Here is a 27,871-nt window from a genome sequence, read left to right as displayed (position 1 = left end):
ATTACTCCTTTCAGGGTTTTTTCCTAATGGTGAAGTGAAACCTGCCTAATAAAAGGAAGGAGTTATGTGTAGAATACATGAATATGCTTATAGTCCCAATCCTATAATGAGTAAATTCTGTTCTTGAGTTCAGTATTTAGAAAAATTCTGAATTTACACAAGCTCAGTAAAAGAAGATGCTTGCAGGAGAAAAGCATAATGAAAGTTTACCAACAGCTAAATTAACCATTAACAACTGTCAATGCCTGTAGCTCCCTATGTTTTATCAATGTCTACAGCTGTGTGTAAGTACTGCTGAAAGCCATATTTAAAGATTAGCCTGCTCTGTATGCACAGGATGAATTATTACCCAAAGTGATAATCAACAGTCCTAAAAAAGGAAAGTGTTTTCTGGGCTTTCTCCTCACAGAGCTATGAAACATATTCTTTCATTTGAACTGGCATAAATATTTCCCTGGCTTCCTCTTTCTAGCTTCATTTCAAGGTCAGCACCGCTAGAAAAAAATCAGCAGTAACAAAATATCAGATTGTGTTTATAAGTGAAGCAATGAAGATTTAGAACAAAAATTGATAAAAGTTAAATATTAATTAAATCAGCCATCGTAAAAGCTGTGGAATAAAATCTTAGTATTACAAATAAGAGTTATCTACTATAAAGAACCAGGAAATTATTAAAGATTATCAAGAAAAAATTATTTACATTTCATTTATGGGAATTTAATTTTATAAACTGGACAATCTACTTTAATCAAGTCCGCTGTCAAATACTTTTAATTTGAAATAATATAACTTGACAATCTGGGTACAATAGTTAATCATTAAAAATTAGCCACATGATTGTGAACCTATAATTACTGAATTGTTACATAAAATATTCTGACAAAATATAAGACAAAGTTAAAAAATGACAAATCTGTAAACAAAAGTTTTCCATTTCAACTTGTTAAACACTTAGCAGCAGACAATTTACATTATATTCATGTCTAGAAAATATATTAATTGGGGAGTGTGTTTTTTATGATGATCACTGCCAGATCCAGTAACCAAAATGTCAAATGATACTCGGTTGCCAGCCAAGGCAGCAGGAGGAGTAGGTGACATTGCCCTCTGCTTTTCCTCCCACTGGAATATTGCTATCCCAGATGAGACTTCACAGGGCTGCAGGAAGGAGTGGGGTTTGCTGTGCCCTTCACTGATGCCCTAGAAAATAGCAAAGATTTCTAGTGCCTTTCTAGCATCTGCAAATCCCAGTGTGACACAAACATGGTGTTCCAACATAGTTGTCACAACATTGTAATTTACACTTCTGCTCTGTGTGCATCACAAAAGAAAGAGATTGATATATCACATGGGCATATGGAACCCAAAGAAACAGAGGAAAATTCATAAAAACAACAGTAATGACAATCAGAAAGTATAAGCAGGCAGAATATGTGTATGAAAATAATGATCTAGGCAAAAAAAAGGTATCAGTAAATATTTAATTTAACCCTAGTAACTTCAGAGCTTCAGTGTGAGCTAGACTTTGTGATAAAAGATGCAAATGCAACAATATTATAAACAGATCATTTTACCTTCTCTAGAAGGTATCCAAAGTATTCATCACTCATTATAAAATTAAAGTGTCATAGCTTGTAATGACTTGGAGAAATCAAACTAGAAATATCTCAGTGTTGAGCACTGTGTAAGTCTGACTTTCTTTGAAGTACACCTGAATTTAATTAGAACATAAACTTCAAAGAGTTCACCATCTGGCTACCTATTGTGAAAAAAGGCCAAAAGGTAGCTTTTCACTGTCAATTTATAAACTTTGTCTCCCAAATCCCTGGGACTTCCTGGTCACAGTTCTAATCAGTAGAGTAAAATGTGGGAACAAAGCTGCTGAACATCCAGAAGCTACCTCAGAAAAAGAGTAGACCTAGATTCTTAGCTGTTATTCAGGAATAATTTTTGCCATTTTCCCTTGTAACTTCTTTCATTACAACCTAATTATTTCAAGATCATTTTGACTGAATGTTTACAGAATCCTGCTTACTCATTGGTCACAGCCAACCTCAAACAGCAGCATGCCATGACTTGTAAGTTTTATTAGTACTAATGAGATGTGAGTGTGTAATTAAATTATTGTTAGTGTCTCGTGGTCAGACCCCCGTAAAAAATACGTTCTGAAAATGATGACAAGAAGGTGACATTCCAGTCTCCTGGAATGTTTCTGCATTCTACATTGAATTTACCAAATAAAATTCCATTGAGCAACCTCTAGAATAAGATCAACATTCAGATAATAATAGTTTCTCAAAGTGGAAAAAACAACACATTATCATACAGCAACTCAAAATCATTATAACACAAGGTGAAATGGGAATAAATCCATGCCTGAAGTCTTGTATGAAAATGCAGAATTTCATGTTTAACAGTAGCAAAGGTGCTGCAAGGAAATTATGTCCTCAGTACTGGTCATCTTGCTGTTTTCCTGATCTCGTCAAGTAATTTTATACACATTTTGTTTTAAAATTTTAAAGATGTTCGCTGGGCATCACTTGAAGACTGGATGGTAATAAATAGCTACTGGTATCTTGTTTTTTAAAAGGACCTACATTATGACTGTCAGTTTATTCTACTTTTTGTGATTTGAAGGGAATTCATCAAAGAAGAAAAAAAAGGATTTTTTGTAATAATATTCTTTACTGTAAGGTTTTTTTGGTGTCATTTCCAAATTATGTACGATAGTTCTGTCATCCTGCATCTAGCTAATACTTCAGAAGAAAGTCTGGTAAAATTTTCCAAGCATCAAATGCTTCTGAAACTAAATCAAAGCTAAACAGATGCCAACAGAATAAAGAAAATTTTAATTTTGCCCTTAAAAATATCCTGAAAAGGGGAAACTGAACTAAGTACTCTACATTGGACTTTATAACAAAAACAGTCTAAGATTTTATTTAAATTCCCTACAGTACAGAAGTAGAGATTTCTGGTTATTTTTAGCTCTTGGGTTTTTGGGGTTTTGTTGCTATTTATTTTTTTTTTTATCTCATCAGAACTAAAATATAAGCCACAGAAATATTCTTCCTTACGCAAATAGTAAGAATGTATAAAAAACATAATGTCAAGTAAAATGAGCAGAGTCCTGGAAATTCAGTTACATAAGACAAATTGTAAAAGACATACTGACGTGTCAAATTTGCCTAAAAACAGAAATAACAATGGTTCTTTCACTGTGCAAGACCTTGTAATGTAATTCCTTTTTCAGGTGCTGCATGCTTTTTTATATCTGGAAAATAGGTGCTATAGCCCTCTGTTCCATTCTGAAATCTATTCTGTCAGAACTAAAAGAGGTAGTAGTAGCAGTGGTAGCCATTTTCATGATTTAGTTAAAAACCTGTAATGGTCAGAACTGCTGCTTTTATCATATTTCAGCATTTTCTAAACTATTTTGACTCAAGTGACTGCTCTCCCAGCTGTGAAATCTATGCTGGCTGACACCCCTTCTGTCTCTCAACCCCATTTAGGTGTTCCCATATTGCAAACAGAAACAAAATATTAGCTCCTCTTTGTGTCGTCCTTTTGGCATATCTTGCATACTTCTGCCCTCTCCCACAACATTCTAATTGCCACAGCAGCATATCTTACAGGTCAGGAAACACTATCAAACTCCAACGCAGATTACAAGCAAAATATTCCTTCTTGCACAGCAAGCAAGCCTGATTTTAAAACAAAGCACAGTATATACATATATATATATACATATACATACATATATATATATGTGTATATATATATATATATATATATATATGTATACATGTACATATACATATATATATATACTCATGGGGTTTCTTTTGACTCACAAGAGGTTCTGCCATGATGATGCGAATCTTGCGCTCAGCCAGAGTGGTGAAGTTAACAAACAAGCTCTTGAGGACATATTCTCCTGGTTTACTGTCGGGGTCAATGCTGATGGGCAACATGGCCGGAGGTCCTTTTTCTCTCTGTGTGCCAGAAACAGGGGGGACAGGCGGCTTGATATATCCGTTACCAACTGGAGAAGCTGAAATGCAGAGAAGACACATTCACTCCTGGGTAATTCCACATGGTTTAACTTTCACAGAGCACCTCAACAGCTCACTACACTGCCAAAGTAAAATTGGAGACTAGCTGCTAATCAAGGTAATACACAACACATCCATATAACTTCCATGGAACCATAGGTAAAATACACATTATCTAACTGGAAGAAGAAATCAAAGATTAAATCTTTTACATTAAAATTGAGTGGTGTTTACTATGTTGTGCATACTCAATCCTCTTTTACATGGTAAGATTTGCTGACACCTAACTGAAAAGCATCCTCATTTTTTATCTTTTGCATGCAAGTCAGACGTGTAACTCAGCTGTCAAGTAACAAAAATTTATTCTTTATTGCTATTCAAACTGGCTTAGCCCTGCAAAAGTCAGGAGTCTGAGCTTCGGACTATGGTGTGTTGTAAAGGGTCTTATTCTCCTGTAATCTATACTGAGATCAGTCAAGAATAACTCAAGAAACAACATATGTGTTACCAGTATAAATCTTACATGAAAAGTCAGACATGGAATGTTTTCCATGGCCAAAAAGTATTAATTGTTCATTAACTTTCCTGAAAGTACCAAGCCCTACAGTTCCATCTGGCACTCTTGAGATTACACCTGGAGTATTTTGTTCAGTTTTGTGCTGTCCCATACAAGAATGACATTGCCACTCTGAGGCAAGGCCAAGACAGGACCATGAAGATGGTCAGGGGCTTGCTAGACTACTAAAGGCTGAGAGTGCTGGACCAATTCAATCCTGAGAAGAGAATCCTATTGCACTCCTTAGCTACCTAATGGAGTATAGCAAAGATGGCAAGGAACTAGATTCTTCTTTGAGCTGAGAATGACAGGACAAGAGGCAACAGACACTATTTTGAAGGTGGGAAATTTCTATAGATAATATGGAAATAATTTCCACTGTGAGAGGGTGATGAAACACAGATACATGTTGCCCAGAGATACCGCAGAAACCCAACTATTGGAGACACTCGAAAATTGACCAAAGTCCTGTGAAACTGTCCCTAGTTGGTGTGCAAGCTGGGGTTGGAGTAAACATCCACCAGGGATACCTTCCAAACTAAATTAGCCTATGATTGAATTCCCAATAACGAGTACCAAGATATTGTATACTAGACTGAGCTCTACTTGCTGTTTTTCTATGAATGAAGGAAAAATAAATGGAAGCCCTTCAAATGCTACCATTTTACACATAAAATTTACAACCCAAAATCCTCAGGGCTCAGCTCTTATTGGTAATAAAAGTCATGTTTGGTCTTCAGGCAGGAATGGTAGCATGACCTCTCTTGTTAGTTTTGCCAGAGACTTTGAAAGCAGAAAATTAAGTAACACTGGCAAGACCAGCCATTATCCACTCCGAATGTAATAAAAGTGTCACAATGCCCCCCAGCACTACTGGTGATTGGGACAGAGATGCTTTAATGCAATAAAAACCATGGAAATATTGTGAACTAAAACCATTACAGCACTTCCCCATAGCACTGCACTCCGGAGTGTTACATTACATGTTACATCCAAGCTGCAAAGAAAGAAAGAGAGAAAGAAGGATGAACTACAATGATGGTTGCCTCACATATTATACCTTTAGTCTTTTCCTTTCAGGAACAAAATTGCAAGTGTTACTGAAACTAATTGCCAATTATTAGTTGACACACAATCGTTTTAAGCATAAATCAGATTTTTGACCTTTCCTACAGACTTTAACTCTTCATTGCTGAACAAAAATGAAAAAAAAATAAAAGAAGAAATTTTATGGTTTGAGAATATTTAAATCAGAACTCAAAATTACACACTGAAAAATAAAAAAGGATCCACTAGAGAAAAGAGAATGTGTTTTCCTTCCAAAAAAAACCAGCTTAGAAGTTCCTATATGACTATAATAGAAGACAGAAGTACTTCTCTTCATGTAACTATTGTTCTGCAAACATAACACATCTATACTTTTCCTTGAAAATAACCCCTCACTGACGAGGTACAGCATCACTCTTCAGCACAGCAGCAGCACTTCTCCCACTGCGACAGATGTTTCCTGCTAGATTTGTTTCCTGCAAAGTTTCACTTGATTTTTGAGGGCAAAAGAATTTTCATGGAATCTTCCTGGCATTATGACTCCTGGCAAAAAACGAAGTGTATAAAACAGCCCTACATTTATATTACACAAAACTTGTTCTGAAAATACAGTGATGTTCTCAGTAACAATCTACTTCAAAGTACTGAAAAAAGCGCCACCAGAGAAGAGTGTGCGTGCTATTGCTCTTCTGTCATCACCTAAGCTGAACACATGAAGAGAGTGGGATGCAAAGGATCAGATGCAAATTTTCATGGACTATCAAATACACTAGAAAGCTCTCTACAAATAGCTTTAGGATGGAGTCACCCAATATTTTCACAATTAAGAGTATATTTGCCAAATGTGTGCTTTTGACCGGCTCACATCTACCCGTGAAACCACCTCGATGTCCCAGTGCTCGGTCAGGAGATCTTTCTGGTGAGCAGCGAACCCGATTTCCTCAGGCTCGGTGTCCCCCGTGCGCCGTCCCGGCAGCGCCGCAGCCGTGCCCGGCCGGGCGGGCGGGCCGCTCGCCAAGCACAACACTGCGGGCCGGGCCGGGCGGACAGCCCAGGCCGCCTCTCGGAGGAATCTGCAGCAATCCAATCGAACACAAAGCTGCCCTCTGTTCCTCCGCAACTCAGCTTCGAACCTGGCTGCTGAGCTCAAAACACCGGGGCGATTGCAGGGAGGCAGGCAGGCAGGCAGGCAGGCAGGCGGTGTGGGACAGCAGGTACGCTCCACATCCTGGCGAAACTGAGTTTAAAAACCTTAGCCATGCCACCTGGGAGCTGCCCCCTCATCGTCAACCATCGTAGCATTCAGCCAGGATTCTGAGCCTGGGATTTAAATCCACATCGTCATTGTTAGTAAGAAGCCTTTTAACAATGGTTCTGTTAGGTTTGTGACACAGGCGGATTTAATTTTTTTTTCCAGACATCTAACTGAAAAATCATTTATTTGCACCCAATAGTAGAGGAATGCAATTATCTGTGAGATTTGCTAGTGCACCAAAATTTTTTATTCTAGCTCTTCTCAGAAATAAAGAACTTTCCAGCTGTTCCCCAAATACAGAAAAAGCACATCCTGGGGGTTAACATCTATCATTACTACAGCAATTACAGCAGTTAGAGAAATGACTGACATATGACATTGATTTAGTTCAATTTTTACAAGATCATTTTGAAGGTGTTAACTCCATTTAGGCATCTTTAGTGTGAAAGCTAACATTGCCAAACACTCTGAGGGCCTGGAGTTCATCATGAGATGGTCATGAACTATTATATATAGGTTTGGCTTTCTAAGGCCTCTTTTCAGCTCCATTATTTCCAGCATTTGCATATGCTTGATATCTGCATTGCAAAATTCTGGCCCAGTGACAAGACTGTCACTGATGTCTATACTGTTAATGTCTGAGCTTTTAATGGAATATAGCTTTTATGCCTAGAACGAGAGCCCTATAAAACTCAGTAAAAAAAAGTTGCCTCTGAGACATAAAACTGGAAGTCAAGGACTCAACATTTAAGCAGTAGCTGCATGAAAGTCCTCCCTGGTTGGTTTCGTCATGTTGACATATTATAATGTGAGCCTTAGAAATGGCAATAAAACAGATGTGCTCAGTTTCGCCATCTAGGCCAGTGAAACACTGCCCCATTAAATGAAACACAATTTTAACACAAGAAATCACCATGTATAGTTTTTGTGGGTTCATGCAGAAGATATATAGTGGGAGGTGAGTGGAAGGAAGGAGTTATACTCAATTTGAAATACTGATTTCCTTAACAAATTTAGTTTTTACTGCCTGACTTCAAAATAATAAACGTTATACAAAGAGAAGTACCAGAACAGACCATAGAAGCATTTAGTTTGAATGTCTACATATTATAGCGTCACCACACAAGTATTGCACTAAGCTAAACCCTTTACCTGGAGAAAAGTAGCTCAATCCCCAGGAGAATGAATGATGATGCACATGGAGGAGACCATGGTAACCCTGATGCTAAAGACTCTGCAATAGCAGAGAATCTACAGATAAAGTTTAGAAAGTTGTATACATATTTAAAGATCCTATCCTATGAAAACCTGTAACAAAGTTTAAGCATGCTAGATCAACTATAAAATGTCTGTACCATCTGGGGGTGTATTTCTGTCTGCAGCGCCTTTTCTTGTTTATAACATGGTCCTTATTTTTCTATGAAATGTGCAATAAGCTGTATTTCAAATTGTACTCTTATCCTACAGAGTATTTTCATTTAGCACAAGCTATAACCATACTATTTCCTCAATTTTACATATTTTTAAAAAATCAAAGACAAGGAATAAATATGAAGTATCAGTGAAATATCAGACATGATTGTCATCACAGCCATATACTACTGCCACAGAAAGGCCTCCTGACATAAAGTCACTGCTAGATTTCTCCATGTATTGATCATTTCCCTGATCAGAAAAACAACTGCAAAAAAAGCACAGTAGTTTTAGTGCAACACATGGTCAAAAGCTGATACTGGGGATGAGTATCAAATAAAAGTATCATTTAATTATCATAGTCCCTGATATGATCTGCACTACAGGTATTTTTCTTAGAGCTGCAAGAGGAACCAAAACAACTGAACGATCATAATGCACAAGCCAAGAATCTCTGCTACATTGGATATAACTTCAGCCATACAGCTACTGAATTTTCAGAATTTTGAGCAGAAAAGCAGAGGCATTTTTTTAGTAAACTGTGTCAAATGTACACTTTAGCAACAATGAGCAAACTAATAAGACAAACGCAAACATCGATTTGCAGTATTTTCATACCTACCGAGCCCCTTTATAAAGCCGATCACGCTGGATTTTCTCCAACATGCTACTGTAATATCCATGAGCCTGTGAATTCCTGAAATGTTCCACTCCTTCAGTTAGAAAAGTTAAAATCCTTTTCTAACTAAAATTGAAAAATAAATTAGTTGTTTCATAATCCTGTTTCACACTTCCTCACTGCTTGTGAGGAAGACATTTGCTCCAGTTTCTTGGTATTGTTTCTCAATAGACAAATGCTGAAGACCTGCAATGTGTGAGCTAGAGCAGGCCTGCTGATCAGCTCAGCCTTTCCATAACCAAAGGGGTAATTTTTAGCTTCAGCATATGATGATGACCACTCACAGAGTGGCTGCATGTCTATATTTATCCACAAGTACATACTATGCTGACAGATTAGTGAAACTACTTCAGGCACTCCAAGAACATGAGACAGGATAATGGAGTTTGACAAAAACAAACCACACATATCAAACACATGTATTATCATACAATCCAAGCTGAAAGCAATTAGTATAGAAACATGAAGCACAGTGACAACAGGATGGGTTTTGTTTTGTAACTAAAGTCTTTTGGCCAGAAGTACATACAGTCTAAATTCCTTTTGATAAAGCCAACACAGTATCTCTTCTTTTCCCATGCCAAGAATCAGTGAGGAACCACATATCCTTAAGAATAACTGTACATCTGCTGCAATAACTCTTGAGAAAATTTGCTTTGTTTTAAAACAGCAATTATAATACTAAAAAGAAAACATGACTAAATAAAGCATGAAGAATTTAATTTACAATGATATGGTCAATGTGCCACAAAAGGTTGCTTTTTCACTTTTTGAAGGAGAACATTCCCAATTAATTCAAGATTGATAGACAGAGAATAAAAAAGAGAAACTTTTCTGAAAGAAACGAATGAAAGACCTAGCAGATCCATTTTTATTTTTGTGAAATAAATTTTAAGATTCCATGGAAAATGTTATTCCAGCATATTAATTAAGATAATAACACTAATAGCACTATTTTTATGTAAGCATTGTTTTCATAATTAATTTTCATGTGTCCAGCTCTGGCCTCTCAGTTCAGGAAGAAGGTTGAGACACTTGAGTGCATCCAGATGAGGTAATGAGGCTGGTGAGGAGCTTGGAACACAAGCCCTGTGAGGAATGACTGAGGGAACCGGCGTTGTTTAGACTGGAGAAAAGGAGACTCAGAGGTGACCTTATAACTCTACAACCTCCTTAAAGGTAGTTGTAGCCAGGTGGGGGGTGTGTCTCTTCTCCCACTCAACAACTGACAGAACAAGAGGACACAGTCTTATGCTGCAGCAAGGGAAATTTAGGTTGGATGTTAGAAAGAAATTCTTCACTAAAAGAGTGACTGGGCAATGGAATTGTCGGCCCAGGGAGCTGTTGGAGGTACCATCCCTGGACGTGCTTAAAGAAAGCCTGGATGTGGCACTCAGAGCCATGGTTTAGTTTATCAGGAGGTGTTAGGTCATAGGTTGGACTAGATGATCTTAAAGGTATTTTCCAACCTGGTTCATCCTGTGATTCTGTGAAATCTCAGTAAATATGTAGTCTAAAACTCCAGACTCTAAAGACTGTATAAAACTGTTCAGGCAACTATTGGAGAAGACAATCAGTCATTCTGTGCAGCTGTCTTGACACAAGAACATGACATAAAACTATCCCAAACTCATCCTGACTTTCCAAAGCCTATTTAATCAAATGCAGGATTTGTCAGGAAGAGTTTCTTTGGGTGACCACAATTAGATAGATGGTCTGCAATGCAAGGAAGATAAAATCCAATTACATGTAAAACAAAAGTCTGGAAATCCGTTTGCCAGAGGAAATGCTATCTAGTCTAGAAGATAAAATAGAGACAGTAGGGTCAGTGGGGAAAACTACAAGTTCAAGATTCTGGAGGAAAACAGCTCATTTGGAAAACAAGTTTAAAGGAGATAGATTTGGGAGGATAACCAATAAAGTGTTGAGATGACCTCAGCTCTCTGACATGGATATCCTCAAATACTTGATTATGCCAAAACTCTTAGGGAGAAAAGGCTAATTTATACATTTCAGATTCATTAATTTTTTTAAAGAGACATGTCTCAGGAGAGTCATTTGCGTAAATTGGCATGGGGAAGAGAAAGGAAAATGGTATCTTCCATGATACAGGCACTCCAGGACTTGGTTACTGATTTACCCAAGACCAATTTTTAAAATTATTTCTGTCTGAGTACTTAGTGAAAAAATGCTGTTGCCAGGTCTAGACATACTTATTCCACTCTTTTCACAGTACTTGTGGAGCTGCAAAAGACAGTTCCAAATTCTGTAGACTTGGTTAGGCAATTCTTGTCCAAACTTCCTATTCCTTTTACCATAATAGGAGAATACAAATTTCATGTGAACTCAAGGAACAGCAAAGAGAGAAAACAGGAGACAAATTAATTAGTACATCTACTAAGAAGTAGCAGAACTACCAATAAAATGTAAGCTTTGGCCAACCCAACTACTCTACCCAAGGGAAAGGAGGCTTGAACATGGTGTGTGTGTGTGTGCACATGCTTGCCATTCCTGAATTTATTTTCAGTATCTTATAAAAAAACAAGCCTAAAACAGACCATATGGTATTCAGTCTCAGTGAGACTGAACATTTTGGGACATAAGGTTTATTCCTCGTAGCAAACTCATTCAGCCCTCCCCTTAATCCAAGAGTGGACAATGATTTGCAGAACGGAGCCCAAGAACATGTGGTAATTACCAGATGTGGTAATTTTTTAACAATCAGATCCAATCCTCTATAGGATAGAAACAAAATGCAACCTGGAAATAAATATATGGTCACTCAGCAGGCCTTATGGATGCTAAAATAGCACTTGTGGGGAATGCTCCTCTCTGCACATCTACAAAGAGTTTGTTCCACTGAGAGGTGCTTATGAAGCAGCCATCTTCTGTGATGGACCCCACCAGGAAACAATCCATTTAAAATAGAAAATCTTTGCCCAAACTCAGGGAAACATTAGACCAGTCCTTACTTGACTGGTAGAGACAGGTCTTATTTGAGATTGATGTGGTGAAGTGCCTGTTAGGTTTGAAGCCAAAGGTTCTAGTTTAACCTAGAACCTTGGAAAGAATAAAACTGGTTGGTTTGGTTTCATTAGCCACTAGCAACCTCTCAGCCCTCACATCCCAGTTGATGGCAGATAAGTGTTAAGCTTTGTAACCCCCAGAGGAGTACTGCAATTCTCTGTAAGAAAGGGGTAATTGATGTGAGAGCCTGTAGAGGAAAACAGTGAGTGGAACACATTTTCTCCCCTTGCATACACGGAGTACTCAATAATGATGCCAAAGCAAATAAACAAACAGGAAATCTTGTCATATGTGTCCACTGACTTTTTAAAGGCCTTTTCACTGACTTGGCTAAGTATCCTGTTAGATAGACTTTCTCTCTCTCATTCTCCTAACTGGCAGGTCAGGGGTTGAGCAGCTTAACAGTGTTCACTAGGTCCTTATCTCAGATCCTTGCAAGACATGTGAGTGAGGCAGGAAAGCAATTCTCCTTCTCTCCCATTCTCTTTGCTCACCATCTATTTTTCTGTTTCTTTTTCTCTAAATCATTGTTTTCCTGTCTACATATACAGCTGTGCTGAAGATACGTGGGAATATATGCATGCAACATAATGATTTTTAACTGCATCAGTTCTAGAAATTGCTTGGTTTATTATGAGATTAAAGACTGAAAATGCTAAATGACATGGAAAATCCTGTAGAAAATCTACAACAATTTTCACTAGAGTGTTTTATTTAGGGGTCACTTCTCATGAAAGGAAGTATCTTTGTTGCTTCTGATGGTATCCAAATCAAACAAAAATACTTCTCCATTTCTGTGTTTTATATGGTAATGACAATGACACGCTGCCTCTTAGAAGGTTGACTTGAGATTAACAATATACTTTCAAAAGATTTCAAAACCTTGGTATCTTTTCTACATAACTTCACAAGGTTGTTTTCCAGTTATTCCGAAAGAAAAAACTCCAAAGAAGTATGAAAAGATATTTTCAGAGGAGTAATTGTTGGGGATTTTCTAAAAAAATTAAAACAGAGACAAGGTTCACTTCTGAAACTACACCAGGATTTCTTTGGGCTCAAATAGAGCTTAAAAAAATAATTTGATTTTGAATAAAGACATTCATACTCTTCTTTTACACTTTTTTCAGGTACTAGGGCAAAAAGGCTAAGCTCCACTTTGGTTTTGTTGGATGAGAAAATAGCTTCCTATAGGATTTTTAGACAGACATTTTGTTGCATTTGCTTTCCTTTTCAGAGACAAGGAGATGAAGATATTCCTGTAATTTTGTGGTTGATGGGTGTTAGCAGAAGTAGTATTTTTAGGGAACTTGGAAAAGGGCCGAGGAAGTACAAGACTAAAAGAGTCCAAAAGAGAAGGAATAGTTACTTCCAGAAGAGAGACTGATTAGCAGGCAGGGAAGATGTTACCTGTATCTGCCTTCCCTAATGTGCTGACTTTGGTCGGGGTAGAGTTAATTTTCTCCACAGAAGTTGGTGTGGGGCTGTGTTATGGATTTGTGCTGGAAACAGCATTGATAATGCAGGGATTTTTCATTTACTGCTGAGCAGGGCTTACATGGAGCCAAAGGCCTTCACTGCTCCTCACCCCTGCCGCGAGTGGGCTGGGGGTGTTCGTGGAGCTGGGAGGAGACAGCTGATCCCAACTGGCCAAAGGGATATCCCAGACCCTGTGGAGCCATACTCAGCATGTAAAGCCAGGGAAGAAGGAGGAAGAGGGGTGATTCCGGGTTACAGTGTCTGTCTTCCCATGTTACTGTAAGCTGTAATGGAGAGCCAGCCTTCCTGGGGATGGCTGAACACACCTGCCTGCAGACAGGAGTGAGCAAGTGGCCTTGTGGTGCTTAGTTGCCAGCTGGTTTTAAACTATGACATCTATATATTTTGTCTTTGGGACAACATACTTTTCCTTTTCAACTTAAACGTTCTGTAATACAACTGTAAGTCTGGATAAGATGGAATTTTGAAAATATATTTTAAAAGTATATTTTTTCCAGACAGAGACATTAAATGCTTGCATCTCAGTCCTACTCCAATTTCAATAGCTACCTCAGATGGTAGAACTGGAACCACCTCTGAATTTTTGTTGTCTGTTTGTTCACACTTGCTCTTCCAAACTACTGACATGTTGGATCATGCTGTTAAAAACTGCTGTCTTCCACTGGAATAGAAACAGCATATTGCTTGTGGATGACGTGTCTTCTGTGCAATGTACACATGTGTACAAAAACCCGAGCATGTTGTGATGCACTTGCACAAACAAGCAGTACTTTGTTACCAACGTATAAAAAGAAACAGCTTCTAGTTCTCATGACGTAACACTGTTCAGTGTCGAAGACTTGGTTTGCTACAGTTTTTATTTCATGCCATAATAAAGATGTAATGACTAGCTATTTTTCAAAGTGTAGTACTATTAAAGAAAATTTTTAAACTTGTACTTGCTTTCTTGCATCTTCTGGTGCACTTGATCTACTATATGGGTGCCTTTTAGGAAAAGTTACAAATTTAGCCACCTACCAACCAAATATCAAACTTAATCTAGCCATCCAGGCTCTGGGTAAATTGAGACCGACATTTCTAGGTGATCCATCAAACCCATCTTAGATTCTCATCTTAAGACATAATAAATCACTTTCTAGAGGTGCCTATCACTCATTCAGTGATTACAGAAGGAGAACTGACAACAAAGATACCCAAAGTTATTAGTGATGACTCTCACTCTTAAATCTGTAGACTCTTCAAGAGCATCTTGTATGGATTAAACTGCACTGTGGTGCATTTCAGCTGCTGCTGGCTCAAATTCTTGCCCTTGCTCGTGTGGGTGGAAAATGGCACAACACCAGTAGTACACCAAGCCACAAGCTGGATCTGTGGACTGGCAAGTTAAACCATCACAAACCAAGAAGACTTTCACAAAATTTCGTGAAGCTTTCTGTGATGACACCACAGGAGGGATTTCTATGAATTAAGACTAACATGAGACAGGCATCAATTCATGTCTCCCTTTACAGTGGAGCACACAAAGTAACATGTATACAAAGAAAAATTAAACAAAAAAATTTGCAGCCAAAATCTGCATTAATATTTATTATCAATCCCCTACTCTATGTCTGATTGAATCACTACTGTCATTACTTAATACTGACAGCAGCAGCACACTCATAACATTGTCTATCTTCCATATTCAATGCTATCTGGCCTCTTTGCTTACAGCCACCTTTTATCAGCCACAGACCATTATGATGCTATTGTAACTAATAACCCTTTATTCTATTACATTAACGATTCTTTGAAAGTGGGTTCATTTGCTTCTTAGCCACAAACCTAAATGCAAATGCAAATGCAAATGCAAATGTTTTCTGCTTTGGTAGACTGTGGCTCTGGGATATAAATACTTTTTGTGGTGACTGAAATACAAGATAATGTATTTTACCATCCACATGAGCTCAGGGAAGGTTTCTGAAAATTTGGCTAGAATGCTGCTGCCCACTGAGAAACTTTCACTTGAACAGATGAGTGGAGTGCATGGAATTTAGCTGCTGTCCAAGGGACCTTCTGCATGACCAGTCAGTTGCAAATACCTAATACAACATGGACAGGACATTGCTGTCATGCTGGTCAGTGGGCCATGACTGAAAACTCCTTCCATGCACTGAAGCATCTAAATGTTTTGGAATGCCAGAAAAACGTTATTAAATTTGGAGAGGAACAGGCACCTATGGAGATGAACTCTGGGTAATTTAAGTACAAAAATAAACAATCCTAGAGTTCACATTGGATTTTTCAAATAAACAGCTTAAACCCTGCAAAAACAGACTAATTCACTAGAAAAACCAAAGAGCCTCATCAAATCTGAAAATAATAAAAACATGCTTTTTATAGTATATTGGAAAACAGAGACAAATTTTTATAGTATATTGGAGGGGAAATTCAGTATTCCTGAGGGCTGGGACAAAACTAAGGGCAGCCCAGGCAAACACAGCACAGCTGGCCTGATACTCATCTTGGAGTGGCTGCATTTGATTAATAAAGAACCAAAGTATGATAATACTATGCCATAATCATAGGTTTATGGAAAGTAAATTTTATTAAATTAACGATATCTTTTTATGAAATTATAAATTTGCTTAGCAAGGCTGAAAGTGTAGTCTCACATTTTTGCTTGGCAATTGGATTGGTATTATACCAAACTGTAAAATTGACGTTCACAACCAATATAGATTAAAAGATAGGTAACATCTATGAATTAAGGAAGAATCACACTGTAATGAATGTATTTCTAGTACATTCAACTGGCGATACAAAGATCAGTTCTTGGTTCTGTACTATTTATCATTACTGTTAATGATGTAGAAGAAAATCTTTTCTATAAAGTTTACGGGCAAATCAACGGTGACAGAAAAAATAGCAAAAAAGTTTCTCCTACTCTGTTTGAATAGCATTTGAAACTTAAATACAAGCAAATAATGCATGAGATATTAATTCTAACCTATGGAGGACTGCACAGCCAGAAACGAGGCCACACAGACAGAAAGCGGCTTTCTCTTCCTGGGAAACACTGATGATGAAAAAAGGCCTGAGACCAGGATGACTAATGCGTTGGAAACAGGCTTGCTATTCTTGTGACCTGAAGAGCTATGGAGAGCCTTTTCAAGCAGTATGAAACAAAGCAAAAGCAGGAAAGCCCTACTGCTTCATTGTCAGTGGCTCTGCAACCACTGCTGGATGCTCAGTCCTGTTCTGGTGTCTGCTGCTTGAGAAAAGATGCTGGTAAACTAGAGAACATTTGGGAAAGGCGAAAAATAACTCATGGCTGCACAAGTTGCCTTGAAGTTTAGTTTTGTTTATCATGAGAAAGTTACACCATCATATCCTCTAACAGCAGAAATTTGCACTTGTTGCTCTTACAACGGCACCTATTTGCAAAATGTATGTCATGCAACCTCTTACCCCCAAACACCTTTTTTAGACAGCACAGGCACTCAGGCACATCCAAAGTATGATTCACTACAATAAAGATCTCTAAAGCAGCTCATCTGACCTGTACCCCAGTACCTCTTCACTGGCTATCAGGAAAACCAGGCTTGATTATGTAAGATGTAAAATACAAACACTAGGAACGTCTGAAAGTTAGGGGAGATGATTTCCATGCCCATTAAGCATGAATATCAGGAACAGAAATTTGCTAAGAGACAGCTTTTTGTTCAGTAACATTCAGTGTCTGGAATTTTAGGCTAGACAAATGAATTAAAGAAGTTAAACACAAAAGGAGGAAAATTAACTGCCAGAATGCTATTAAGTCTGGTGCTGATTCTTCCATTACTGGGAATTTTAAATTAAGATTTTTTTTCAGACGTGTTTTGTCTCAAACAGAAATTAATTCAGAGAAGCCATAAAGCCTGTTCTATGCAGAGTGCAGATTGGATGACACAATGTTTTTTCTGGTTGTATAATTTATGACTTGTTGAATATATTAGTAGAAAACACAGCTCTGAGAACAATCATTAGTAAAGCTAGGATACAGATGTTGTAAGAAGGATTCTTCTTTCTCTAATCATGATAATATCAAGAAGCAGAAGTCTGAATTTCTATCTGCACTTGATTACTCTTTGTACATCCAGGTACAAATATAAATTGCAGGATCAGAGTATCAAAGTTGTGGCTCCTAAAGGAGGGCAGGAGAGCTCAGAAGAAAAACACATTTCTAGCATTAAGCAAATAGACCAGAATCATTCTGTTAGAAACCTCCAATTCTCACTGCAGAAAGACATTAAAACCAGAAGAAAACTGACCTTAAAATGCACAAACGGTTTTGCTAATAGGTATGTAATCAGAGAATTCAAAGTGAAGAGTGTAGGCAATTTTGCCAACACTGTTCCATGGCCTGTGTTCTTATCATAAATTCCAGTAGTTCCAAACATCAGATGTTGTTATGGGACATCCCTTTGCATCAAAAACAATGACAAGCTATATTAGCATAATGGGTTATTATTCCCAGATCCATGTGATCAGTACTCCATGGCAACCCAATGATAATGAACGCCTTTGTCAGTAAGAAAGCACGTACAAAACGATACAAAGCATGAACCTCGGGCACCTGAAACGGTACAGAAGGCTGTTAACATATTAAGAGTTTAAACATCAGCACTGACACTTCTCCCTGTATATACAAAGGAATTTTCCCCATGCTGTCAGCCAGGCTTTGCTTTTGTGGGGACATGGCATTTCCAGGACACTTTCGCTCAGGGCTCACCAACTGGAAAGTTGAGTGCTTAAAATCAGCCTGTGGAACACAAACCATAAAATTGACCCAAATGATAAATCATTTGGATAAATCTGGGTAAAATTTGCTGATAAATTTACTGGGTAAAGCAGCATCTCAGAACAGGATCCACAACAGCCAACACAGCATTAGATACATCCACACAGGGACCTCACATTGTTGGGCCTTTTCAAATGTTCAAAGCAGAAAAGGGAAGCAGCTCCTCTCCTTTTCAGTTTGGCTGTAGTTGCTTTTTATATAACAGCTTAATGGCTAAAAATCTCACCCAACTCAAAAGAATGTGATAGTTTGGGGTTAAATGCTTAATTAAATGTCAAGGTTTTGAAATCCCATCTCCAACCATTAAAAAAGCTTCATCTGGAATAACTAACACAGTAATTTTAAAATAAAGTTTGTGGTGGTTGCTTTTGCTTTTGTTTGTTTGTTTGGGTTTTTTGTTTTGTTTGTGGTGGGTTTTTTTGGTGGGTTTTTTTTCTATGTGTTTTGTTTTTGCTTTGGTCTGGGTTTTTTGTTTTGTTTTGTTTTGTTTTTTTCAATGAAATCAATCTAGTTCCAATTCTGCAGATATAAACAGTTAAATATTCTCTAGTTTTCCATGAAAACCCTTAGGACAAAATTCAGCTTTCTGAAAATGCTATTCAGTATATCTTACTTAAATTATCGATGCAGATACTTATTAGATTTTCAGGACATCGTGCCTGTTCTACAGTTTATGGAAAATCATAGCTATCACTTGAATCCAAAATGCACATGATTGCATAATTCAAAACAGTAAAAAGTGATTGAAAAAAATTGCCATTGATCACACTGATCACTTGTGTTTGATAACATTTCATGTTCACTGGTCACTTGTGTTTAGGAAGTTTAATGACCGAAGATAATTTTCTGTATTAATTAGAAAGAACTTAATTTGTTATTTATATTTAGACACACACATACATACAATAGTAACGTAGAGATTTGAACCTTCTAGCCAAATGTTTTGAACTCTGTTCCTTATAAAGCAGGTAAACATATCCAACCCAATAAATGTAAACAATACCAATTTGAAATGAATTTTTTGGATTTAATATTATAAAACTGAGAATTTTGTAAGAAAAAGTCATGCCCCAAGGACATTATCATAATACAAATGGAATTTTTAAAATGCAAGACATCTCAGTCAAGCTTTAAGAAAGTTTATCAATTAAGTTGAAGTTTGGTAAACAAGTGTGCTAGCTGTGAGAGAGTTTCTGGAAAGTATAACACCTCTTTGTACTTAATTGAGAAAAATGATTGATTAAAACCAGTGGTCGCAAATTAGAAAAAACTATCTCATTACCTTGCAAGGATAGATTCCTTTATGCAATGAGGAAATTACTGCAGAAATTAGTAATAGATTTTATGGTGATCTAGAAATAATGGTATTAATATTAGGCAGATAGTCCTTCTAAGTATTAATATCAAAGTACATGATAAATTTAAATAAATATCTAACTTGCCAAGAGTGTTATGCTTCCATTTTACTCTTTGAAGGGCTACTGCTTGTCCTCAAATAAATGAAAAACCCTTATTCATAAACGGCATTCTCAGAGCTCCATTGTAGCAGGCAGTCACCTGTAATTCCCTCTTTGGGCAAAACAGAGCTGGGAATTGGCCCAGGAGCAGCTATGCATATACAGGGACCTTCTGTCACTGCAGCTGCAGTGAGAAATCCTGTTTGTCCCCTTCCAGTGAAGAGCTGGCCCTTACACTGCAGCTTAAGGATGTAGCCAGTCTTGTTTTTTCATGCTTTAAAAACAAATTCTATCTTGAAAGACATTTACAGATTCACGTGGTAAATAAGTTTCCAGATTTTTGCTCCAAATAATCCCTTATTTCACTTGACTTTTTTTTCTCTTTTTTCGTTACTAATACTTACATACTTCAATGTGTGTATGTATACTTAAATGTCACAACATGCTATTTACCTTCTTTCAGATCCCTGATGAGGAGATAAAGCTGAGAGTCCATCCCTGCAGTACACATCTGCTTAGCTCAATCTAATGTGATAACAAACCATCCACAAGGATACTTTTAATGTTTACAGTGCCTCGTGCCAGTTTTTAACACATTGCTCATAAAACTATTATGCTTGAACGTATGCTGAGTGACACTCAAATATTCCCTAATTCCCAAATACATGGTTTGTTTCTTCATTCAGCTGAGAACTGTCAAAAGTGCCCAGATCTGTCTGACACCCTCCCCTGGGAGATGCTACTACAGACTAGTTTTTATTATTAGCTTGGACATTACCTCCTGTATTGGAGGAGAAGTCCATTAGGAAGTTACCTGCTACTGCATTACAAGTAATAATAAATAGAATAATAAGCTGAGAGGACATTTCTTTGTTCATCTGTGTGCTTTCCACTGTGCTGCATTACCTCATTGGACCCAGGCTTTCAGAAGTGAGGTAATATAGAGGATGTATGATTAATCTGATGCCAAATGAACCAACTGTTGACCCAGTTACTTTGACAGCATGCACAAGGCACTTGCTGTTCCCCTCACCTGATAACATTTAACACTTTATGTTCACCCAAGCACTCAGGCAAAGGAAGGCATACTCTGCGCTGGAAGGATGTGCTATAAAGCAAGGATGTAGAATGGAAATCAGGTCTCCTGCACTGCATTCTGCTCTTGCGAAGGGATTTCTCTGTCTCTCACCTCCCTCACCTCCCCAGCTGCTCTCTTCTTACTCCATCTCTACAATTTGGTGTCTCCTCATGGCTGTGTCTTCCCCACTTCAGGCTCCCTATTCCAGTTCCAGACTACCATGCACTGTTTGCCCATATAAACATCATTCACCTCACCCCTCCAGCCCTTCTCACCCCATCCCATGCCTCCTCCCATCCCACCCCTCTGCAGTGTCCCTGTGGTTCCATCTCATATCAGGCACCTTTAATTTCCACTCCCACTGTCTGGGAAGTATCAGTTCCTCTACTTCTGATTCCTTCCCCATAATGATTCCCCTGCCTCTTCTCCTTTCTTTCCCACAGGCTCTTTGCTGGGCTTTTATTGCAGATTTACTCCCCTCTGCCCTCACTTTCTTTTTGCAGTCACTGAACAGAGGCAGTTGGCTGTAAGGTCTCTGTCCCTCACCCATTCCCAACAAGAGAATTTTTAACATGAACAAACAACAGGGTTTATTTTGCATTTTCTCATTATTAGAGAGGGTAGAACCATTTTGTCAGAATATTCTTAAGTTCACCTTCAGGGACATTAGGTTTAGAAGTGCTTTAGCCCAGACTGAAGAGCTCAGGAAAAGGGGATTTACATTAAAAAAGTAGGTACCACAATATACACACAATCATTTATTTTTCAAAAATTTTTAAAATAGTATTTCAACCTCTCTGTATTAACAACTTTAAAAAGTTCATTAAAACAATAATTCAAATTATTTCAGTAATTTCAGTTACTATGGAGGTCTGCAGACCCCTATAACACTCACTTTTAGCTGTGCTATCCCTTACTGCTTGAAAACATGACAGACAAATGAATAAAAACAATCAACATTTTTAACTTCACATTCCCTTTGAAAATATTTTCATCTTCCATGACATATTTGTTAAAGTTTCACCAAGGACACAATGAGACTTTGCCTACTTTGCTACAAACCCTGATGACTTCTATACTCGAAAAAGTGATACATTCCAAGTTCTGATTTCCAGAGAATCAAAAATGCTCTTGATGACACACTCATCCCAGTAAAGAATACATACACTGCTCTGTCCCATCTTCCTGCCTACGAACTATAGAACAAAAATCAAAATAACCACCTAGCTTTGGTTCAGATGGCACACAGATAAAGGGTGGGGTGAGATTATTTATTTCAAACATCTGCCTTCATAGAAAAAGAAATACAGCTAAGCAATTTTCTCCTCATTTAAGACATCAGTAGCAACAAATATGCATGCTGGAATTTTAAAACAATCCAATGACATTTCCATATGGAAATTACTATTTACTGTCAATTAAAAATCTCATTATATATATTAACTGTCTGAGTCACAATTTACAATGTGTCACTTGGCTACCAAGAATGTGAAGGAAAAACGGTTCTTACAGTACAAAAATAGAAGACAGGGCTTCATTTCCAGATCTAACACAGGATATGTGTTTCTCAGTTAATTTCTCTGTTTTGATTTGCCCAGGAATAGCAATAAAGCAATCCCTCATATTCAGGTAATAATGCTGGAAAAATTTAAGTCTGTAAAGCTTCCAGATGGGAAGCACTGAATGGAAATTATTATAATGGAGACCATTGCAACCAAGTTATTTGCAGAGGTTTCCCTGCACCTGAATTAATGAATGTCAACCTGCATCTTGTGAATGCAGTTTAAAATAGGCAATACAATGAGTTTTGTGTGCAATCCTCTCACAGGTGTGACTGAAGCTTGTTTCACAGCTGGGGTATTTATGAAGGCTGTCACAGCAAGGATTCCCCTGGGTCTAAGAAGGCAGGAGGCTCATGCAGCCATTTTTCAACATCTGAGAGTCCATCTTCACTGTCAAACACCATCAATTTGCAAATTTGTAGAAACTTAAGTATCTTTAAGACTTCTACCCTTCACTGAATGGTTCTGAATTTGGTTAACATGTCCAGAAAAAGGCAGGCAGGCTGACTGAGTAAGTTTTGTTTCCACAGGAAAGCTGTCTAAAGCAATTCCAGTTACAAGGGAATGACTACTTTCAGCACCTGGTATCTCAGTAATGTGCAAAGAATAAACCTCATTTTGAAAACATACAACAATGCATTGCTGTGAGTATATGCAGGAACCCATTCTGCAAACTTCTCAAGGAAGAACTTCGACAAGAACTCTATCTGGCCAACCTTCTGACTAAAAACCAAATTAATCCACAAGTTTAAAGGTAGTAATAAATTATAATCAGAAATGCAGTAAGAAGGAAATTCTGTATATTGTGTTCAACAAAACTTGTTCAAGGAAAACAGTATCAAAACAAACCAATTTATGAATGGACATCCTTTGAAGCTTAATTTACTCTACATACAAATTCAGACTCTTCAAAGTTACCTTTGACAGAGAAGAGACATCCTGAGATTAGGAAAAAATGTTAGCATAATGACCACACACTTATACGCGAATTCCTTGGAACCAATATCTTTGTCAGATTTCTGTGCTGAGCCATTGACTACTTAAGAATTCAAGGGAATATATATTAGTTTTACAAAGTCAAGCTTTTCAAAATGAAACTAAACCATCTGCAACTTCATAATCATAAATAAAATCAAGATCTGATGCATTCTGTTGATCAGGCCTTGTCTGATACTAATACATCTAATGTCTTCATATTTTGGGCATACACAAACTGTGATTTCTCACCCCCTTACTGACTAGTGAAAAACCACAGCAGCCTCTCAACTTGTATGCATTAGCACTACATGTGATGACTGCAAATTTCTGAAAAAATAGGAAGTATCCAGGATTGTATAGCATGTCTCCCAAAAGCCTCCCCCCCTTTTTTTTAATGTGTGAAACTTCTCTCCTAAGGCTCCATTCACATAATTAAGCTCTTTATCAGCAATGTATTCCCCCAGAGAAACATGATACTGTCACTATAGTGATCCCACAGTATTTACAAAACAACACTTGGATTTCTCTTCAAACCAGTGTCCTGAAAAGAGCCCCAAAATCTCTTTTCTGAGACATGACAAAGACAAATCATTCAGGCACCTCTAATACCAGTTGTATCAGTGATCCTGTATTATGCACAAACATCAATATTTTGGGTGGTGTCTCTATATTTGTGATCTCTTTTTCACACAGATGAGGAAGCAAGTGGCATTCAGTAACTCAGTGAAACTGCTGCTACTTGGCTGAGAGCAAACTAGGAAGTGAGTGTTTCTCAGATGTGTTTCATTCAGTGGCCTGTTTTAGCAACTCTGTTGTCTGCTGTGAAAAAGGAAAACTCCGCCATCCCTCGGTTTTGAATGTGACTATAATTGGCAATATATAGAAGATCATAAATATATAAGGAATTGCCAGGCTTCTCAGTAGCTCCTGCAAGGAAGAAAATCTGGGCTTCTGAACTTGAACAAGCTCTACATTTCCCCCTTTGAGATGTGCCGTATCAAGGGGAACTCCAGAACCTGGCAGACAGAGGCCAGAGAGATCATCCTGCTGAAGAAAGAGGCAGAAGTATTGCTCAGTACTTCAGTCCACTATCTCTGAATTCCCTGCCTCATAGGTCCACACTGCCCTTGTTCAGCCTTTTACCACTAAGGATGCAAGAATAACTCTCCTTCTTCACGTTTATATTCCTTGCAAAACCCACTTCCAGTTGTGTTTCGAATTCCCAAGCGCTGTCCCTGCATGCCCAGGCAATGTCTATACATTCCTTCTTTGCAGCCAAATCACACTTCTGCCTTGGATATATCGCCTTTTTCACAGTGGAGCTCAGCCAAGAGGTCCCTGATAAACCAAGCCAGTCTCCTTATAGTCCTGCTTCTTTCCTTAAGCATGGGGAGTCCATTCTTGTTATTGGAAGATGCTGACCTCAGACCTGTCAGCTTTCCTAAGTTCCTTTGCCTTTTAGACCTGTCCCTCATGAGATCCCCACTAAGAGTTTCTGAAATCTCAAAAATTGAAATACATTCTCCTTAAGTCCAGAATCTGTACACAGACACTCTTTCCCCACTCTTCTCACAATTTTGAGCTCCAGTCAGGTCTGCCATGTTAATGGGTAACAGACCCAGCTGCACTTCACCCATTTGGTCCATTGTAATTCAAGAAGTTACTTCCAATACCCTCAAGAAATCTTGACTGCTTGCGTCCTACTATTTTGCACTTGCAGCAGACATCAGGAAGTTCAAGTCTCTCCTGTCAACCAACATTCATAATTCATGAATGTCCTCAAGTTGTTCAGAGAAGACTTTCTACAATTCCTCACCCTGATCATATTGCTACCATCACCCTGCAACACTTCAAGTCACCTGTTCTAATCCTGTCCCACAAAGTCTCCAGCACACTGTCACCGATCCATCCCACAGAAGAGCTCCAGATCCTTAAGGAGATCCTTCACAAAGACAGCAACACCGACTCCTTATTTCCCTGCAGGTCCTCCCTCAAGAGCTTGTATCCACCCATCCACCCATCCACCCATCCACCCATCCATCCATCCATCCATCCATCCATCCATCCATCCATCCATCCATCCATCCATCCATCCATCCATCCATCCCTCCCAACATTCCAACAGTGTGAGCTGTTAACATCCAGCCTGCTGCTGCTGTCACCTTGTAACTTGTGACTGCATGTAGCACTTCTTCCTGAATGTTCTCCAGAATGTACGTATCTGTATAAATACATTTAAGGTATGTATACAATGTATAAAAGGCTGTCTCTTCATTCTGTCGTACAGTTCCTACTACACTTCTCTTATTGCCTTTGACCTGCATCCTGTGTTTTTCTACCCCTGTTCACTGCCATCTGACTAAACTATGGACCATAATCCCCCCTCCACTGGCACCCCTGGTTTCCAGCTCTCAGCAGGATGATGAGCCAGTCAGCAGATGTTTTGTCCTGCTTTGTCATACAAATAGTATTGAACACTTTCCTATTTGCATTCTTAAAAATATGAACCATGCCAGAACTTAAAATATCTCAGTGACAGAGCTACTGCAAAGTTTGAACATTAATTATACTTAGTATTTCTTTTAACTAGTGCAATAGGCAAAGGATTGGATGATACAGAAGAAAGAATATTTAAGAAGGGATTTTCTTTCCATGGACAATTGGTTCTAATCTAGTTTAGCAACTGCTAAACTGAAAAATGACCAACTCAAAAATAACTCAGCTATTTATCTCTGTGAAATTATTCTGTATGTCAAATTTATCACAGAAACAATGGCACCAACTTCACAGCTGATGCTCTGAAAAGAGAGGGATGCAAAAGCTAGACTTGCCTCCTTCCTGAAGGAAACATCAAAATAAACAAAAAAACTTTTAAAAAGAGGTCTCATGTTCTCAAAGTAGTAAAACTTTCACATTCCCTTGCTTCTGAGAAGAACCATGTCAAAATACAAGTTCTAAAATGGGTATTACCAGCACATAAACAGCCTAAACATTGTGGTTTACCACCTTTCCCTTCTGATCAGGCCAAATACAAAGAAAGTTCCTGGGAAATAACAGTTACCATTATCAAGGAAGACACCTCACTGCTGACAATCACAGACTACCTAGAGCTGCAGAATACATGAAGCACCCTCCCTTCAGGCTCGATGGACAGAGCAATCAATCCCCTCCACACAGCACAACAGCTTGAATTAATGGCATCCCTTGGCCCAGGCAGGCTCAGGTGCCCAGACAGGAGCAGATTCTAAACCTTTGTGCCCGGGCTCCGTGAAGGCAGGGCGGTGGAAGGGCCAGCTCTCTGCAGGTGTATGGATGGGGGTCAGGAGCCAGCAGGACACACGGGTCCCAGGTTCCCTGTGTGCTCACTGCAGCCACCGGCCCTGTCCCTTCCCCAGCCGCCTCAGGCAAGAACTGATCCTCTCCCTGTGCGGTGAGTTTGCAGCACATCGGCTTCTGGGATCAGGTTATTTGGACCTGCAAGGGTAGGGATGCCAGAGCAAGAGAGGGGCAAGGAAGGATAGGTTCTCTGTGTTCAGCGTTTGTCTATGTAGGCGCTGGGAAACACAAAGGAGCCTCTTTCCTTGATCGGTATCTTGCTACAAATCTCTAAGTCTGATAGCATGGTGTGCTCAGTGTATTCAGCCTTAAACAGGTCTGTGTTTGACTGCAGATAAGGGAACCCTACAAAACAGCTGTTGTCACCCTTATGCACAATAAAATCTAACTAGAAGATCAAACCAGTGCCATCACAGACTTGGACATAACAGAGACTTTCAGCTAAGAAAGTCTGTGGCCTTCCCTTCTCCCTTGCTCATCGACACAGGACTTCATGAATATTCTTTGTAAAAAGGCTGAGTTTTATTGCCTTGTGTATTACATTCATTTAATGAAGGACTAAATGTTTTTCATTAATTTCTTTTCCTGACATGGAAATACATATATTGAACACATCTTCAAGAGAAGAACAGACCACAGCTGACCTCAAGCAGCTAGCAACCCTTCAGGCTCCACGTTGGCCACTGGGAAGTCTCTGACACCTGATGCTCTTTTGACCACAGAACCTGTTTGGGTGCTAGCCCTGTGTCCAGCTCAGTATGGGACCAGCAAGCTGTGGAGGAGCCAGAGATCCTGCTGGGAGTGCTGTGGGATGTGAGCTGATGTGGGTGTCTGTGTGGTCCCAGGCCTGGGCTGTCTCTGATGTTACAACCACTTGTAAAGGAGAAGTAGCTTTTGACCACTGCTCCAGGGTCTGGGCACACAGGGGCACAGGGAAAGAGAACACTGTGCAGTCGGAGGACTGAGCAATGGGCTCTGTACAGCACAAGGGGGAAGAGGATGATGACATGAGGATTCTGATGTGGATGTTGGCTACTGTGGAAGAAGGCAAGGAAGTACGGCCATGGGAAAGAGACCTGAAGTCCTGATACTAGAGAAGTCCTTATTCTGAG

The 27,871-nt window shown here is 38.7% G+C and overlaps 1 protein-coding gene across 6 annotated transcripts in view; it reads right to left on the bottom strand.

Moving 5' to 3' along the window:
• FRY (FRY microtubule binding protein) overlaps positions 1 to 27,871 on the bottom strand; it is a 228,467-nt gene that overhangs the window by 129,837 nt on the left and 70,759 nt on the right. For all 6 annotated transcript variants that reach the window (XM_063394764.1, XM_063394762.1, XM_063394765.1 and 3 more), the window contains one exon: positions 3,852 to 4,051. In XM_063394764.1, the coding sequence (XP_063250834.1) occupies positions 3,852 to 3,971 (120 nt within the window). In that variant the 5' untranslated portion in view covers positions 3,972 to 4,051. The remainder of the gene's footprint in view (positions 1 to 3,851; positions 4,052 to 27,871) is intronic.

The sequence above is a fragment of the Prinia subflava genome, chromosome 3 (genome assembly GCF_021018805.1).
Source record: "Prinia subflava isolate CZ2003 ecotype Zambia chromosome 3, Cam_Psub_1.2, whole genome shotgun sequence".
Classification (NCBI taxonomy): Eukaryota; Metazoa; Chordata; class Aves; order Passeriformes; family Cisticolidae; genus Prinia; species Prinia subflava.
The sequence above is the reverse complement of the archived record's forward strand: the minus strand, read 5'-3'. Positions and strand labels throughout refer to the sequence as shown.